We start from the raw sequence: 15,000 nt of genomic DNA, 5'->3' as shown, positions 1-15,000 counted from the left end.
TAGCGTATGTGTGCGGGCGTGCATAGGCTAGCTTTAAAGTAAACCCGCTCTTAAAACCACATAAATATTTGCTGGTGTCCCTGTGCTCACAAGATCTCATAAACCTGCTATCTGCATATCTACTGTCTCTTTTGGAACGATAAAAAACGACAAACGAGAAGACGATAACGAAATAATTCTTATGTCAGAATCAGACAAGGAAATTCACATTGAAGGTGACCATTGTTGGCGGCTGATAAGAGCGATATCACGAGGCGCGTCGCCCGGCCCTGATCTCGACGAAACCGCGAGGCCTTATCACTCGCTTATCGGCGGGTTATGACTGATTTTTTATTTCATTATTTTCGTCGGCTTTTCAGGGTTCGGGTTTTAGGTGATATGGGGGGGTGGGAGGTTAATAGAGGGTCATGATTTTCATATTGTTATATTATTATTTTTTTATTATTAATATTGTCATTGTTATTATTATTATTATTATTATTATTATTATTATTATTATTTTTGTTGTTGTTATTGTTATCATCATCATCGTGGTTGTTTTTGTTGTCATTGTCTTTGTTATTATTGTACTTATTATTATTGTTATTGTTATTATTATTATTATTGTTATTATTATTATTATTATTATTATTTTGTTGGCAAACGTTTTCTTCGTTGCCATTTTTAAGAAGAAAAAAATATGTACAGTTCGTGTAAGAGAACGCCAACGTAAAAAGATAAATAATTATAAAAGAAAAAAAAATAATGGTCAAAAGGCCAGTACTGAGGAGCAGCTTCCCCATTGTAATCCAGATGAGCAATTCAACCGGCATCCGTAATCCATTCTATCCAGTCAACTGTAACCGGATATAACTGGAAAATCCCCCCCCCTCCCTCTATGCCCGCCCCTTTAGGCCAATCTAAGCCTGAACTAAGGAGGGCGCGGATTTTTTTTTTTTTTTTTTTCCGTGTTTGGTACATGTTTCATATCGGATTTTTGACCGTTTTTTTTTTTTTTTTTTTTTTTTTGGGGGGGGGGGAAGGGGTGTAGAAGGTGTGTGCATTTATTGGTTAGAGTGTGGGGGGTGAGAGAATGGCAGAAGGGTGGCTATATAGGTATGTGTAGTGGTGGTGGTAGTAGTAGCAAACATGTAGTAGACGTGTAGACGTAGTAGTAATAATAGACGTTGTTGATGATGATGATGATGATGATGATGATGATGATGATGATGAGATGATGTAGGGTAGATATCAGCATTTAAATGAGGAATGATAGTGATGCAACGAATGAAAATATGAACGGGTATCAAGCCAGCGATCGGGTGGCACGAGTCAGGCCGAGCGTGCCACGTGTTACACGTTAGAACACGTCACCCTTTAACGAGCGTCACTATTACGCTGGATCCTCCTCTCTCTCTCCCCCCACCCCATTGTGGGCGGCGCGGGCGTGGGATCGGAAAGGGCGCCCGGGGGAACGTGCACGAGGTGAGAGCGACCTTGACCATGATTTCCCGAGGAGGACGTCTGCCTCTTTGCGCCTGACTCATGACCGGCGGTGCGTGCATGACGCTGGCTGCTCATCCCGTGTCTTTGTTTTGGGTTTTTGCGGTATGGAGATTTGGCGGGAACTTTTTTTTCTTTTGATTTTTCCCCCTGTTTGTCCTTTTTTTTACGTCTTCGATTGTTTACGCTTTTTGGAGGGGCACGGAAGGGAGGTTAGTGTGTTAAGTAATGTGAGGTAGTATTATTATCTGTATGATGTAGCGGCATTTTATAATCGGAGAAGGCTAATTAATGCAGAAGCAAACTACCCTATACGCTTTAAAACGTCAACAACACTTGCCATAATGAAAGTCAGAAAACGAATCGAGAGGAAGCGAGAATCACAACATACAATAAATAAGATAAAAATAAAATCACTAGAGGTATTAAATTGGGCGGGGAAGTGAGGGAAAGAGGAGAGGAGAGGACGTGGGTGTTGAGGGCAAGATCTCGTCGTTGGCAGGGGGGGGTGAGGAGAGAGCAAGGGACAGGGGGTGAGGGCGAGGGCGAGGGAGAGGGGGAGTGGGGCCCTGGGGCCCTGGGGCACGCCGTAGACACGGGCGAGGCGGCTCACGCGAGAGATCCTCAGTAGTGTCTCAGACGTTGAAGTGGAAGCAAGTGGCTTGTGGCGCGTCCCTCGGCTCCCTATGGAAGTGTGTTTGTGCCGTGATATACTTGGACGTAGATCAGCAGCGCCGTGAACGATGAGCTATTATCAGCAAGTACGTCGGCGATTGGTGTTTGTGATTGATATTTACGTTAAATGATTTACATTCGATGAGGAGGTGGAGTTGTCAGAGGAACGTTTGCGTATGGTCTCCCTCCCCGCCGCGCTGCCCGCCCATGGGCTAGCGGTAGTTTTTGCAAGCAGGATATTGAGTGGTTGTTAAAATGTGCCCTTTATTTTCTTTTTTTTTCGTTCTTTTTGTTAATGTAGTTTTGTGAAGGATGAATGCTTACACTTTTGTGTTTGCAATAACAAGGTTCCCGGTTTGTTTATGTTGATAGGAACAGTCAAGGCCTTAGCCAAGATACATATTATTGTGGCATGAAGGGTTAACATACCAATACGTTTAGTTGTTGGAAATCCTTTGTGCAGTTGTGGCAGGGTTGTTTTTGGTTGCTTGTAATGTATGGTAAGATAAGTTTCAAGTTTTAGTGGAAAGTGTTATTACATCTGTACATCCTCGTTCAAATTGTCCAATTCTTTTGGTATGTATGGGATTTTGTTCGTGTGTTGATTAGAAATTGTGGTTGGAAATTGTAAACTGCATTTTCACAACACACCACATCCGTTGTAGAATTTACTGTAATGTAGGCGAGTTGTCAGTCATTGCCTAGTAAGAGAAATGCTATCAGAGGACTAAATACGTATACGTATTTTCGTGTTATGTTGTATAAAAAATATGAATTTTCTTCAGGATTACGAGTTGATATACAATGATGATGTCTGAACACCTGTCTCATCGGATATCCGGCATTTTTCATATATTTTCATTCGCTTTTCCCTGTGTTTACGTATGCGTTTACTTTTGGTCTCACTGCTGCAGTTAATCTTATGTAGATGACAGAAAGCGAGAAGGCAAATGTGAAACAACCCTGAACTGCTTCACTAGACAATGCTCTTTAAGAGTGCTTGTTCAAAGGACGTAAAGCGTAAGATGTGTGCGTGTAGAGAGCTTGCGGTCACCGTGGACGAGTGTGAGGTGCCGCTTTGAACCCTGGCGGCGGCGGCATTTCCTTTGCTGCCACCTGGATCGCCGGGTAGGCCTATGCGAGGTCAGTTTTCCAGGACACCGTTTGCCTCGCTCATTTAGCCTTTTTTTACCCAGTATTTTATGGTGGTTTTGTTGTGCTGTTATATGACAATTTTTTTTCCTACCGTGGCTTATCGGTTATAAAATGTATCCCAGAAATAATTACATAGCAATACACTGTTGTCGAGTTAAAAGTACGGAGGTTGGGGGGGTTGGGACGTGTTCCAGTCTCACTCGCGTTATCTCAAGAGATAAGGGAGATAATGATCCACGCTCGAGAGAACCCGAGTCCCCACACACTTTTATGGGCCGAGGAAACGGGGTTAGCACCTCCGCGGGATTCTGCATTGTTTACTGGATCTCGTGACCTGAGGGTGTTGGGGTGCGTGGTGTGTGTGTGTGTGTGGGGGGGGGGTAAGGAAAGGGATTGGGGGGTGGGTCGATGGCTGACAATGAGTCATCGGCGGCGCCCCCTGACCCTAGCACCTGACTACCCCGGCCTTAGCAACACGTGGTTTTAGTCTGCGGGATTAGCACCTCGTGTTTCGAACTGACCTCCGTGTGTGTCCCTCCCACTTTTTTACGGTAGCCTTTTTATTGCCTTTGATTATTTTGTTATACTTATGGATTTGATTATGTAGATGTCTAGCGCGTGTGTATGTGGTTGTTAGCTTTATTTGTGCGTAGATGCGTGCGTTTGTTTCGGACGTAAAGACACGTAAATTGAAACATAGGAAAGGGTGGTTTGTGGAGAAAAAAATCGCACAAGTCTGTTCCTGAAAAACGATAGGAAATGCCCTCCTTTTGTGACGAGAGGACATGGGGTTTTCTCTCCATTACGAACGCGTCATGTTGACCACCGGTTATAGGCCTCATTTTAGGCCTCTCCAGGACCGGCTTGTGTTTGGGAGTTGACCACCGATGAGCGGGAATCTTTGCTTATGTAACTGGTTATGTACTTCCACGAAATATATTATTGTTATTGTGTCTGGTTTGTGTGTTGTCGTTTTGGTTAGTTTCCAGCGTGTGTTTAATATTGGTGACACTGATAGTTTGAAAGAATATTGGGTGCATGAAGAAGGTCCCAGAATATTTAAATAACATGTGTGGATATGTATGTGTGTGTATATAATGTATATTGAGTTATGTATGTATGTATATAATGTTATGTTATATGCATACATACATTTCATTTTATGTGTAAAATGTGTATTTGTTCTTTTTATGTGTCTGCATCACAAGTATTTCTGCGGCACATTTTTCAAGTGAAGAGACGTAACTTACGCTGTCGTGTTTTGTGCAGCAGGGCGGGATGCAGCGGTCGGACTCCGAGCTGCTGTTCGGCGAGGACGAGTATCACCTGCTCAGGGATGACTCTTTCCTTCAGCGCATCGGCTCCACGAACTTCCATACCCTGCTGGAGACCGCAGATATTGTCGCTGTGCCCGAGCTGAAAGAGGAGGAGGAGGAGCAGCAGCAAACTCAGCAGCAGCAAACTCAGCAACAGCATAATCAGCAGCAACAGCAGCAGACTGTTCCGCAGCAAGTGGCTTACCCTATCCAGAATATTGATAACCAGGTAATCAAGAGTTTGTTGATGACTTTGGTAGGAGAAAATACTGTGAAAGCTAACTTGCTGAAGCGATATATATATATATATATATATATATATATATATATATATATATATATATATATTATATTATATATATTATATTATATTATATTTATATTTATATATTTATCTATATATTTATATATATATTTATGTATATATGTATGTATACACGTAACGATTGATTTTGACGTTGAACAGCTGATCCTGGCGAATCCCCACATCCACGGAGATATCTATCAAACTGTCCAAGTGCAACAGCAGCCTCGGCAGCAGCAACGGCAGCTGCAGCAGCTTCAGCCGGGACAGCAAATTCCGTGGGATTCTCTCCAGACTCTAGACACGGAAAACGTGGAAGTGGTATGTAGCAGTCTCCGCCGTTCTCTCTCTTGGACGCACGCAGACGTACACTCGGAACTCACGCACGCACGCACTCACTAACTCGTCCACTCGCTCACCCGCTCACTCACTGACTCACTCACCTCGCTCACCCGCTCACTCACTGACTCACTCATTAACTCATCCACTCACTCACCAACCATTCACTCACTCAACTCGCTTACCCGCTCACTCACTCACTCATCCACTCAACTCGCTCACCCACTCACTCTTCCACTCACTCACAAACTCATCCACTCACTCAACACTCACTCATTCATCCACTCACTCATCCACTCGCTCGCTCACAGGTTGAATATGATAAACTTCGTTAATCTTGTCAGCATTACCGTAAAGATTCGGGTTGGCAACGAACAATGACGTCATAGGCTTGTGATGTCACAAGCAAATCATGACGTCACCGAGAAGTTGGTCTGGTGATTCCACGCGTCAGCAGTGTTTGGCACGATGGATACAAAGTCGCATAGTAATTCAACCGGATATGGTGATTAGATGTGATTTCTTTTAGTGTAGATCTATCGAGGGATTTGAGGACATTGTGGTATAATTATTAGAGAGCAGAGCAGTCCTTTAATTTCGTTTTGATATATCGATATGCGATTAAGCGGACGGAGAGCAATAGCCTGCTCGGACTTGTCGAGCTGGGGCGGAGGTGCGGATGCACGATAATCTCACAATTTTCGCCGTTGTTTTTGGACATTCTGCGGCCTTCCTCGGTACTTTTCATCTCGGAAATGATTCCTCGGCGATCTACTTCAACACACGATCGCCGCGTCGCATTAGCGGGGCGAGCGAGAAGTGCGAAAAGGAGGGAAGGGAACGCAAAATGCGGGGGAGGAGGAGGGGCAGGAGGAAGGGGGGGGGCTCAGGCAGAGGGCAACTTTGTCGTGTCGTTACCTTCCTTCGGCACAGTGAACGACCATACTACCTTTTCGGTGGTCGTACGGTTTTCCCCGAAGTCGTCTCTTTTTTATTTTTTTCCCCCTCGACTCCGAACCCGAGATGATCATCGTCGATAGGGTGAGTTACTGACGAAATCCCTGATGGCGATTTCCTTGCCTTGGTCCAGATTTTTTAGGTCCATAGGGGGGGGTCGGGTCTTGGCGAATCGTCGTTAACGTTTAATTGTCTCATTTCAAAGTTGTTGATTGTGTGAAGCAGGTGGGTGAGGTAATTTCAGAGATTCCCGGCTGACAGTAGGTATGGGTCTTCGTTGATTTTATTTTATGATGTTCGGCTGATCTTTTGCGATTCTTGAACTAAAAATCACAGGGCGTTTTGTTCCCGGTTGTGTCTTTCTTGGGCTTGAAATACTATCTTGAATTTTTAGTGTTAAAGGAGGATTCGCATGTAACTTGCTTTACGTAGGTAGTTGGCTTGTTTGTATACGTCTTTTGTGATTAAATGATATAGTTCGGTGTATGATAAAGGCAGCGGTTCTTTTACACTCTGTCAAATCTTTGTATTTTCGCGTAAAAGCCGGTGCAAGGTTAAGGGAGCGGAAACACGCCCGTATTCTCAGTTGCGAAGGTAGCTGCGTTTCGGTTCAAACTTCAAACAAACAAGGAATCTGTCATAAAGAGAAGGGAAAAGAAGTTTTGAAAATGAGGGTTTGAAGGGGTGCCTCTCGGCCGCCCGCCCGCCCTCTTGCATGGCCCCCGAGGACAAAATGGTGGAGCGCCTTTGTTGCCCTTCGCTCCTGCATACGTCTTCCTCGGTTCCTGGTTCTTGGTCGCTGTTTTACTTGCTTTTGGAGGATTTCTGTGGTTCTGACCTCTCACTTTCGCCACTCCTCTCCTCTCTCTTGTTTCTCTTTCTTGCTTCTCCTGACTTTCTCTCTCTTGCCTCTTCTTTCTCTCTCTTGCCTCTCCTGACTTTCTCTCTCTTGCCTCTCCTTGCTTTCTTTTCTCTCTGCCTATTCTTACTTCCTTTAACCTCTTGCCTTTCCTCCTCCTTTTCCCCTACTGTCTCCCTCCCTTCCTTCCCTTTCCTTTTGTCTCTCCTTATTTCCTCTTCACTCACCTTTCCTAGTCCTTCCTCTCCCCCTCCCACCCCCTTGTCTTTCATTTTTTCCCATTACACTCCCTCCTTATATATGCTCTCTCAGTTCAGAAAATGTGATTATTGCCTTTAACAGTCTTGTGCACAATGTAGGCCTATATTGTCTTTATGTAGTCTGTGGTACTTTTAAGAATTTCAGAAAATATACCTTTTTGTAGTATGGATAAGAAATTGTACTTTATACTCTCTTCTCATCTTAAACAAGTAACTAACTGATTTTCATTGATTTAATGACCATGACCAATTACTGAATGTTTACTTAGTCACTAAGATCTTTATGCCTTCTTTTTGTAGTAGGTCTCCAGAATTTCATGCCTGCTTGTGTCATGGCAAGTGATTTACCCGTTCTTGTTCTTGACAATCCTCATTTCTATTTATGTATTGTACATCATAATTTTTCTCTGATTTCTTAATCTACATTCTGTTTAACCAGAGTTGAAGGCTAATAATCATTATGATTTATCATCACCTTTCAGTATGATTAGTTTTTTGATTAAGTAATTTTCTCAACAGTTGCCGAGCAGCAATGTGTCAGTGGGTGGTGTATCAGCTGCCATCGCCTTGATCGAAGGCTCCACCTCCTGCCTGGCTGACTCAACCCTGGCACACTCAGTGCCATCACTCCAGCCATGGGCAGGTCGTCACAAATTCGGCATCTCCCTCCCAACTGGCAACAAAGATCGCAACAAGGTGTGCTGTGTTCAGTGTTATCTTTTATGGGGCCTTTGTTCTATATTGTCACTAAGTGCAGTTCATTCTTGTGTATGACATTGTCTGAACCTGTGCTTTATTTTTTGTAAGGGAAATCTTTCAGAATAAGAACAGTTTATAATATACTGTGAATGGATACATCGGTTTTTAGTCATACTAGTTTGTATGTTTGTTAATTAAAGTTTGCATACTTTCATTATGCAGTTTTACATGGTATATGAGATTCTTAGTGCAGCGTGAAACTAACATTCTTTTCTACCACAGTGGTGCTACAGTCAGGATCTGGGCAAGCTGTACCTCTGCCCAAATGTTGCTGTACCAGTGAATGTAACGTTGGACGACTGGGTGAACGCCAACATCACCATGACACCAGTGTTCAAGCAAAGCTGCCACCGCACAGACCCAGTGAACAGGTGCTACAACTGTAAGAGTATTCAAAGTAAGTGTCTAAATGTCCTCTTACACTTTTCTCTCATTTTTGTTATTATCTGTTGTGTTTTATTGGGATAAGTCAAGCCTGTATTGAAAATGTTTTAGATATATGCAAATGCCTTTTTTTCTTTCTTTCTTTCTAAAAAAAGCTAAAATAAATAAATTTACTCTTCCCCCCCCTAGGTTTTGTTTGTTTAATCCTAAAAAGGAAGAAACTTCTAATTTAAGATAAAATAATTAATTTTACTCTTTTCCTCTCTCCTAGACTGTGATCCAAACTTGGCTGAGCATTTAGTGCAGGTCGAGGGTGAAGGCTGTGACTATAGCTTCATCAACGATAGATACATGGTCACCGTGCCCCTCCGCCCTCCACCCCCAGGGGAGGTATCCTCAACGCTTCTGATCAAGATTATGTGTCTCACTTCATGCGTTGGAGGCCCCAACAGACGCCCATTCTGCATTGTTCTCACTCTTAGAAACTCGTGAGTATAGAGTTGTATATAATGGAAACGACAAGTAGCATATTGCGTCATCTAAATTGCCAACTATGAATGGTCTAATTGTTAAAGTGTTCAGATTGTTGTTTTATGGTTTTAAAAAATGTAGTGGTTTAATGGCAAGGCATGATTGCTATATTGTTCCTCAGCTCCAATGTTATAAACAAAATGTATTGGCATGGGAAATGGCATGTCATGATTGGTAACACCAAATATACTAAGGTTAAAGTATTTAAAACATTGGTTTTTTTGACGTCCCTTCTCTTTACATGTCATTCCCTTATTGCACCTTCACTGCTTTCATCTTGGTCATATTTTACTAGGTAAGCAGTGTATTCTCTCTGAATCAGGGGTGTCATGCTGACTTCACTCTGAAGCAGATACTTTTTTTTTTCTCTATCTCTTTATTTTTGTGGTAGAGTTCTTTCAAAATATAGTGGTTTGGTTTTAGTTCTGTTTGTTCTTCCACAGTGTCACTGGTGAAGAGATTGGTAGGCAGATCTTGGACATTAAGTGCTGCAAGTGTCCATCCCGTGATCTTACTAATGATGAGAAAAGCAGGACGCCCACAGCCCCTGCTGCCCCATCAGCTGAGGAGGAAAAACGGACAAAGGTATTGTTGCATCCCATGTTATTGATTAGAGTGTTATGAGTCCTATTTCATCTGAAATACATACATATATGAAAACTATATGTAAGTATTTTATATGATGCATGCTTGCCAGAATTTGATGTCAAAGAGTATAAAAATATATATTCTAATCCGTAGGTACGAAAGCTGGCTACAGAAATTGCTGTTGGCCAGAAGCGCAAGAGACCAAAGATCAAACTAGAACCAGGAACAGACTCCCGAATGGTCAATATTGCTGTAAGTATATCTGACATCAATTTGATCTTAAATGGAAATTATGAAATAGTTACAGAATGTATTTGATTAATAATGTATGGCCTTTATACACAAACTTAAACTGAGCTTGGGCTTGCAGGTCCCAATAGAGTATGAGGCTGAAGTGAAGTCGTACATCAACAAACTCATTGCTGCTGATCTAATCAAGAAGTGGCAGCCTGACGCACTCATGTATCCTGAAGAGGAGAGTAACTAAGGTAGGCTACATGTTGCATTGCAGAAGGAATTCCTTGAATGTTTCTTTGGGATTATTAGGATCTTGAAATCTCCATATTCAGATATTTGTATTTGAATAGAGGAGTTATATTCCCCATATTCGTATTCATATTCAAATACCTGAACCTGTGCTGTCTTGGATAGCACATCCATGATGCATCCATCATCACCTGTTGCTAAAAAAAATTAGTGTCTTTTTGGAAACCAGATCAAATGTACAATATTGAAGTTAAATACATTGGTTCACGTAGCCTAAACATAGTAAGGGATTGATTTGTGTTTTCCTGGATTATTCTTATTACTAAAGTAGTATAAATTTTAGCAGGTAGATATTAGTTAATTTATTTATAGTAGTCAAATAAGGCCTTTGTACATTTTAATTTTTTTTTTAATTTTTTTTTTTAATACCTACCATTCATGCTGAGTGGATCTGTAAGCTCATGTTTTTTTTATTTTATCTTTCAGGTACAACTGATATTATCTTTCAGGTACAACTGATATTTCCTTTGTTGATATTTTTATCTTAAGTAACTGAAACCTGTCAACACTGGGTGATCTGCGAGGAAGAATTCTGCACCATTATAAATTTACAATTCTACTGGATGGAATTTTACATTAAGAATTTTGCAGTTTTTATTCTAGAAGAGTGTTGATAAGACTTTACATATTGCATTTCTTGGAAGAGCTGTTTTCTGTTAGGTAATAATATTTTATATTTAAGTTTTTACATACCAGTGTTTATGATGGAAGAAGTTTAGTTTAGATATGCATATTTCACTTTAATCCATTGTCCATAACTTGTTCTCAAGTATATTTTGTTTTCCTTAGAAATGTCATTATCGTTTTTGTATTTTTTTTTTTTTTTTTTTTATACAAAACATTCCGGTTTATTAGAAATTTGTGATGAAAAACACATAGTATGTAAGTGCATGAGAAAGTGATGTTGAGTGTAATTCCAAAGCAAATATGTGTATTGGTATTTTTGTATCTTAACGTTAATGTTGTCTCATGTAAAAATAAAACTTTGCTTTGGAATACAGTGATTGTTTTATATTAGTCAAATAGAACATTTACTTCATTGATTAGGTCAGAGAAAATATTATATAAAGTAGTTAGGTAGGTAGGTACCAGCAAATACACAAAATGTTTTGACTGTCAATTCTTTATTCTTTGCTATGATCAGTGTCTGTATATTATTTTGAATAAAGGTTGACAATATATTATCTTTATGTACAGATTTTCCTTAAATCTAGTCAGGTACGCATTTAACATCATTGGAACAGACACTATTTAATTTGGTTACAGTGGTGGTGTTTTACAAAGAAATACAGATGGGATTGGGTGCTAATTTTATGTTTTAAAAAATTTCTATTATTATTACTTATTTATTTAGTTCCTAAAGAGTATTTATGATCACACAGGTATAATTAGAATCTTAACTGATCAAAACTATGGAGGGGAGTGGGTGTTAATTTTATTCTTAAATTCCTATTGTTATTCCTTAATTATTTTGTAACTAGATTAGTTAGGAGGACACAGGTATAATTAAAATCCCCTAGCTAATCAAAACTGCAGCAGTGTCCTTATATTTCAGAACCAATAATAGAACTCTCTAACTTCAGCTGTTTAAAACCATCCAATTTTTCATTTATTCCATAATAAATACTGTTTGGTAAAATAGTTCAAACTGTTTGTTAATGCAATGAAAAAAAAAAAAAAAAAAAAAAATACAAGGGAAAAAAATCCATTAGTTCTAAAGGAATTATTTGCCTTCAACTGAGCAAATATCTCAGATGCTATTCCTAAACCAGTCCTGCCAAAGTGAAGGGGAAAAAAGTTATGGTACATATGTTACACCAAATTATGAAATATTTTTCACTTTGAATTTCATGAAGCAGCTAGAATGGCCAGAAATATTTCCTATTGGGAATTTATATTATTTGCAAGCCAAGTTAATGAAGCATTGACACTTTCTTCAGTATTCTATGTACTCTGGCAATCCTTGTTCTTTTAACATTATTTAGGGACCATTTTTGCAAAGTTTCCAATTTATGAATGGTGTCCTGCTAACTATATACATTATTTCTGATAATTCCAATAGAAACTTAAGCCAAAGCTCTATGGACTACATAGTGTTCAGCCTTTGTATATTGGGTAAAAATAATATATATATTTAAAACAATTTCATCACAAAGAACTATTTGATATTTAGGCAATCTGTATTTCTGATATGCATGATGACAGCATCTTTAATACAAAATCACAGACCTTGAGTTTGGCTTTATTCTGAGGGGAACTTCTTGAACACTAAAATGATAATGACAAAAGATTGAAACTGACAGACTTTCCATAAATACCTATCAATGGTGGATCAAAAGATCAATTTGGGAAAAAAAGTACTCTTGTGGCCACAAATTGCTAGAAATGAGAGGGAGGGATTAGTTTGCTATTTTCATTGACTGGAAATTAAAGAAAATCTGAAGCTACTAAAACTGTTAATATGCTTTTACTGCAGAAATGGTGACGTTAAAACTCCTATCTAGCACAATGGGTCTTGACTTGCATACCCAATAATTACAGTTGTATATGATATACAAAAGCATATTTCTTTGTATATAAAAAAAAAAATAAATAAAAAATAATAATAATTACCAAGTACAGTACAATATGTATGAAACCTAAATTTCAAAGATGAATGAATAAGAACTCCATTTACCACCAAAATTTTACAGTGGGAAATTCCAGAATTATACAGTAAATAGTACGAGATCATTAGCAAGCTATACCTGTAAATCTCCAAGAAACAACTGTCAGAAGAGAAGAGAGAGAGAGGGGGGGGGGGAGTGTCAAAGAGATGGAGGGAGAAGGAAGGAGGGATAAAATGAGATGGAGTAGGAAGAGAAAGAGAGAGAAACAGAGGAGAAAGGAACATAGAAAGGAGAGGAGAAAGCAATAAAAGAGAAAAAGAGAAAGTAGGAGAGATAAAGAGATGAAGGAGAAGAGAGAAAAAGAAAAAAGGAGAGAGGGGAGGAGAGGAGAGAGAGATAAAGAAAAAGAGAAAGGGAGAGTAAGTGAGAGCCAGCCATTCTGTAAGTTTATAACTCCCTTTTCACTACAAATAGATGATCCCTACTCTAAACTTAATCTTTTACCTCAAACCATACACAAACTAAATTTGTCCTTTTCTTAATCTCTTACGCATCACATCCTCAAAACAGAAACCTGTACGACACATGAACAGAATGCACGACTTTGATCTAATTCTTGAGAAATTTAATCCCATCCATTTTACTTTCTCTCAAATTCCACAGACAAAACAACACACTAGACTCATATCATAACAGCAAACAAAGCTCATGTCACACTAAAATCAGTCAATCAGTTTCCAACACTGATCTTCAGAAGACATTCAATACCATCTCTATTAACCCATTGCCGACGGGTGGCATGTACGTACATGCCATGGCATGGCGGGACCATCTGCCGGGGGCACGTACGCACATGCCATAGAGTATGCATGGACATGCCATGAGTTTTTTTTTGTTACAATCACGGCAAAAGATTATTTTTTTGCCAGTGAAAGTGTGATTAAGTCGGTTCTAACACTTTCTCATTTTTACCACGCAATAAACAAAAAAAATGCAACAAACCGACAATTTCAACTCCATGATGCCACACACTGCTTATTTTATTCGGACTATAGACCGAATAATGATCAACTATGGAGTCTATATAACAACAAAAATACCCTTCAGTCTCAATTTATCAGGAAGTTTGGCAAGTAGAGACTGTAAAAAATAATGAAAATTGAAAATACAACATATCTTCGTAGTATTACGAAGAAACGGCATGAGATGCTGGTAATTGGCATGAGTGGTCGCTCATGCTCGGGCGATGATATAAGCTCCCGGCAGCGAGGCCCGGGCCACTATGAATGCTACCCGTCAATTATGGGTTAAGGAAGTATCAGCCAAGAACAACTGCAGTGGTAGCATGTTGTGTTATAAGGCCACTATAAGAAAACATAACATTTAGACCAACACACACTCTTGTACTGAATTATGCAAACCTTACTCCCCTAAACTCAAAATGCTTATGAGAAAAATACAAAACGCTACTCGGGAAATCTCATCCACACCCAAAATAAACTAAGTCCCACGGGGAAAACCCACCCATTTCGATCTTTCTTGTGCTGAAAATACACACAATAAACTACATGGTATGGAGGAAAATATCTCATTTGCATCAGTGCAAATGTAGATACTTATAACAAACTTTTCTTAAAGGTTACACACGATACAATAAGGAATTAATGTGTTTAGTGTACAAAAATTGTTTATTGGTTAAAAAAGGAAGATAAGTGTGAAAACTACAAACTATAATGCTCCACTCCCATTCCAAAAATTAAGTCGAAAGGAGATGACTGAGATCTTGTCATTTTCTTACTACTTTGAGCACCTAGAGGATTTCACATATGCAGTACTCTAATCATTAAAACATTAACATCTATATCTTTATTATATACAGTGGGTCAAAACAAGACAAACAGCACACTTAAATTGTTAAAAAAAAAAAAAAAAAAAAAAAAAAGGAATTATGAATCTTACCACTAATGACTCCATTTTACGACATTTTACAAAAGCATTCACATCCTGTGAAAGAAAACTCATCGTATAAAAGTAACAACTCTCTGAAGTGAGATGATGTCATATCTTTCAAACAGAAGTTGCTCTCCACTGCAACAGATAATAATAATTGCTTAATGCTTTCAGCTTTCAAAGTATATACCTGTTCTTCACCTAATACTGACATCTCTATGTACTTTTATAACAATCATGTGATATAAAGGTTATAAAGGAGTATTACTTATGACTCTGTAGAGAA

General features: G+C 39.4%; 2 protein-coding genes across 10 annotated transcripts in view; one reads left to right on the top strand and one right to left on the bottom strand.

Moving 5' to 3' along the window:
* Window positions 1-11,339, top strand: part of LOC119590142 (cellular tumor antigen p53-like) — an 18,852-nt gene extending 7,513 nt beyond the window's left edge. For 3 of the 8 annotated variants that reach the window (XM_037938924.1, XM_037938928.1, XM_037938926.1), the window contains exons 2-10: window positions 4,582-4,857; window positions 5,095-5,253; window positions 7,867-8,043; window positions 8,329-8,503; window positions 8,762-8,978; window positions 9,465-9,606; window positions 9,763-9,861; window positions 9,980-10,097; window positions 10,605-11,339. In XM_037938924.1, the coding sequence (XP_037794852.1) occupies window positions 4,591-4,857; window positions 5,095-5,253; window positions 7,867-8,043; window positions 8,329-8,503; window positions 8,762-8,978; window positions 9,465-9,606; window positions 9,763-9,861; window positions 9,980-10,096 (1,353 nt within the window). In that variant the 5' untranslated portion in view covers window positions 4,582-4,590 and the 3' untranslated portion in view covers window position 10,097; window positions 10,605-11,339. Of the gene's footprint in view, window positions 1-2,092; window positions 2,244-4,581; window positions 4,858-5,094; window positions 5,254-7,866; window positions 8,044-8,328; window positions 8,504-8,761; window positions 8,979-9,464; window positions 9,607-9,762; window positions 9,862-9,979; window positions 10,098-10,581 lie in introns of those variants that run through there. The other 5 variants (XM_037938925.1, XM_037938927.1, XM_037938921.1 and 2 more) reach the window with 4 other exon arrangements.
* A 3,092-nt stretch (window positions 11,340-14,431) lies between these two features.
* LOC119590140 (E3 ubiquitin-protein ligase Mdm2-like) overlaps window positions 14,432-15,000 on the bottom strand; it is a 10,109-nt gene continuing 9,540 nt past the window's right edge. For both annotated transcript variants that reach the window (XM_037938919.1, XM_037938920.1), the window contains exon 7: window positions 14,432-15,000. This exon is cut by the window's right edge and continues 1,750 nt beyond it. The gene's annotated coding sequence lies outside the window, so the exon portion shown is untranslated.

The sequence above is a fragment of the Penaeus monodon genome, chromosome 26 (assembly GCF_015228065.2).
Source record: "Penaeus monodon isolate SGIC_2016 chromosome 26, NSTDA_Pmon_1, whole genome shotgun sequence".
NCBI classification, from domain to species: domain Eukaryota; kingdom Metazoa; phylum Arthropoda; class Malacostraca; order Decapoda; family Penaeidae; genus Penaeus; species Penaeus monodon.
The sequence above is the reverse complement of the archived record's forward strand: the minus strand, read 5'-3'. Positions and strand labels throughout refer to the sequence as shown.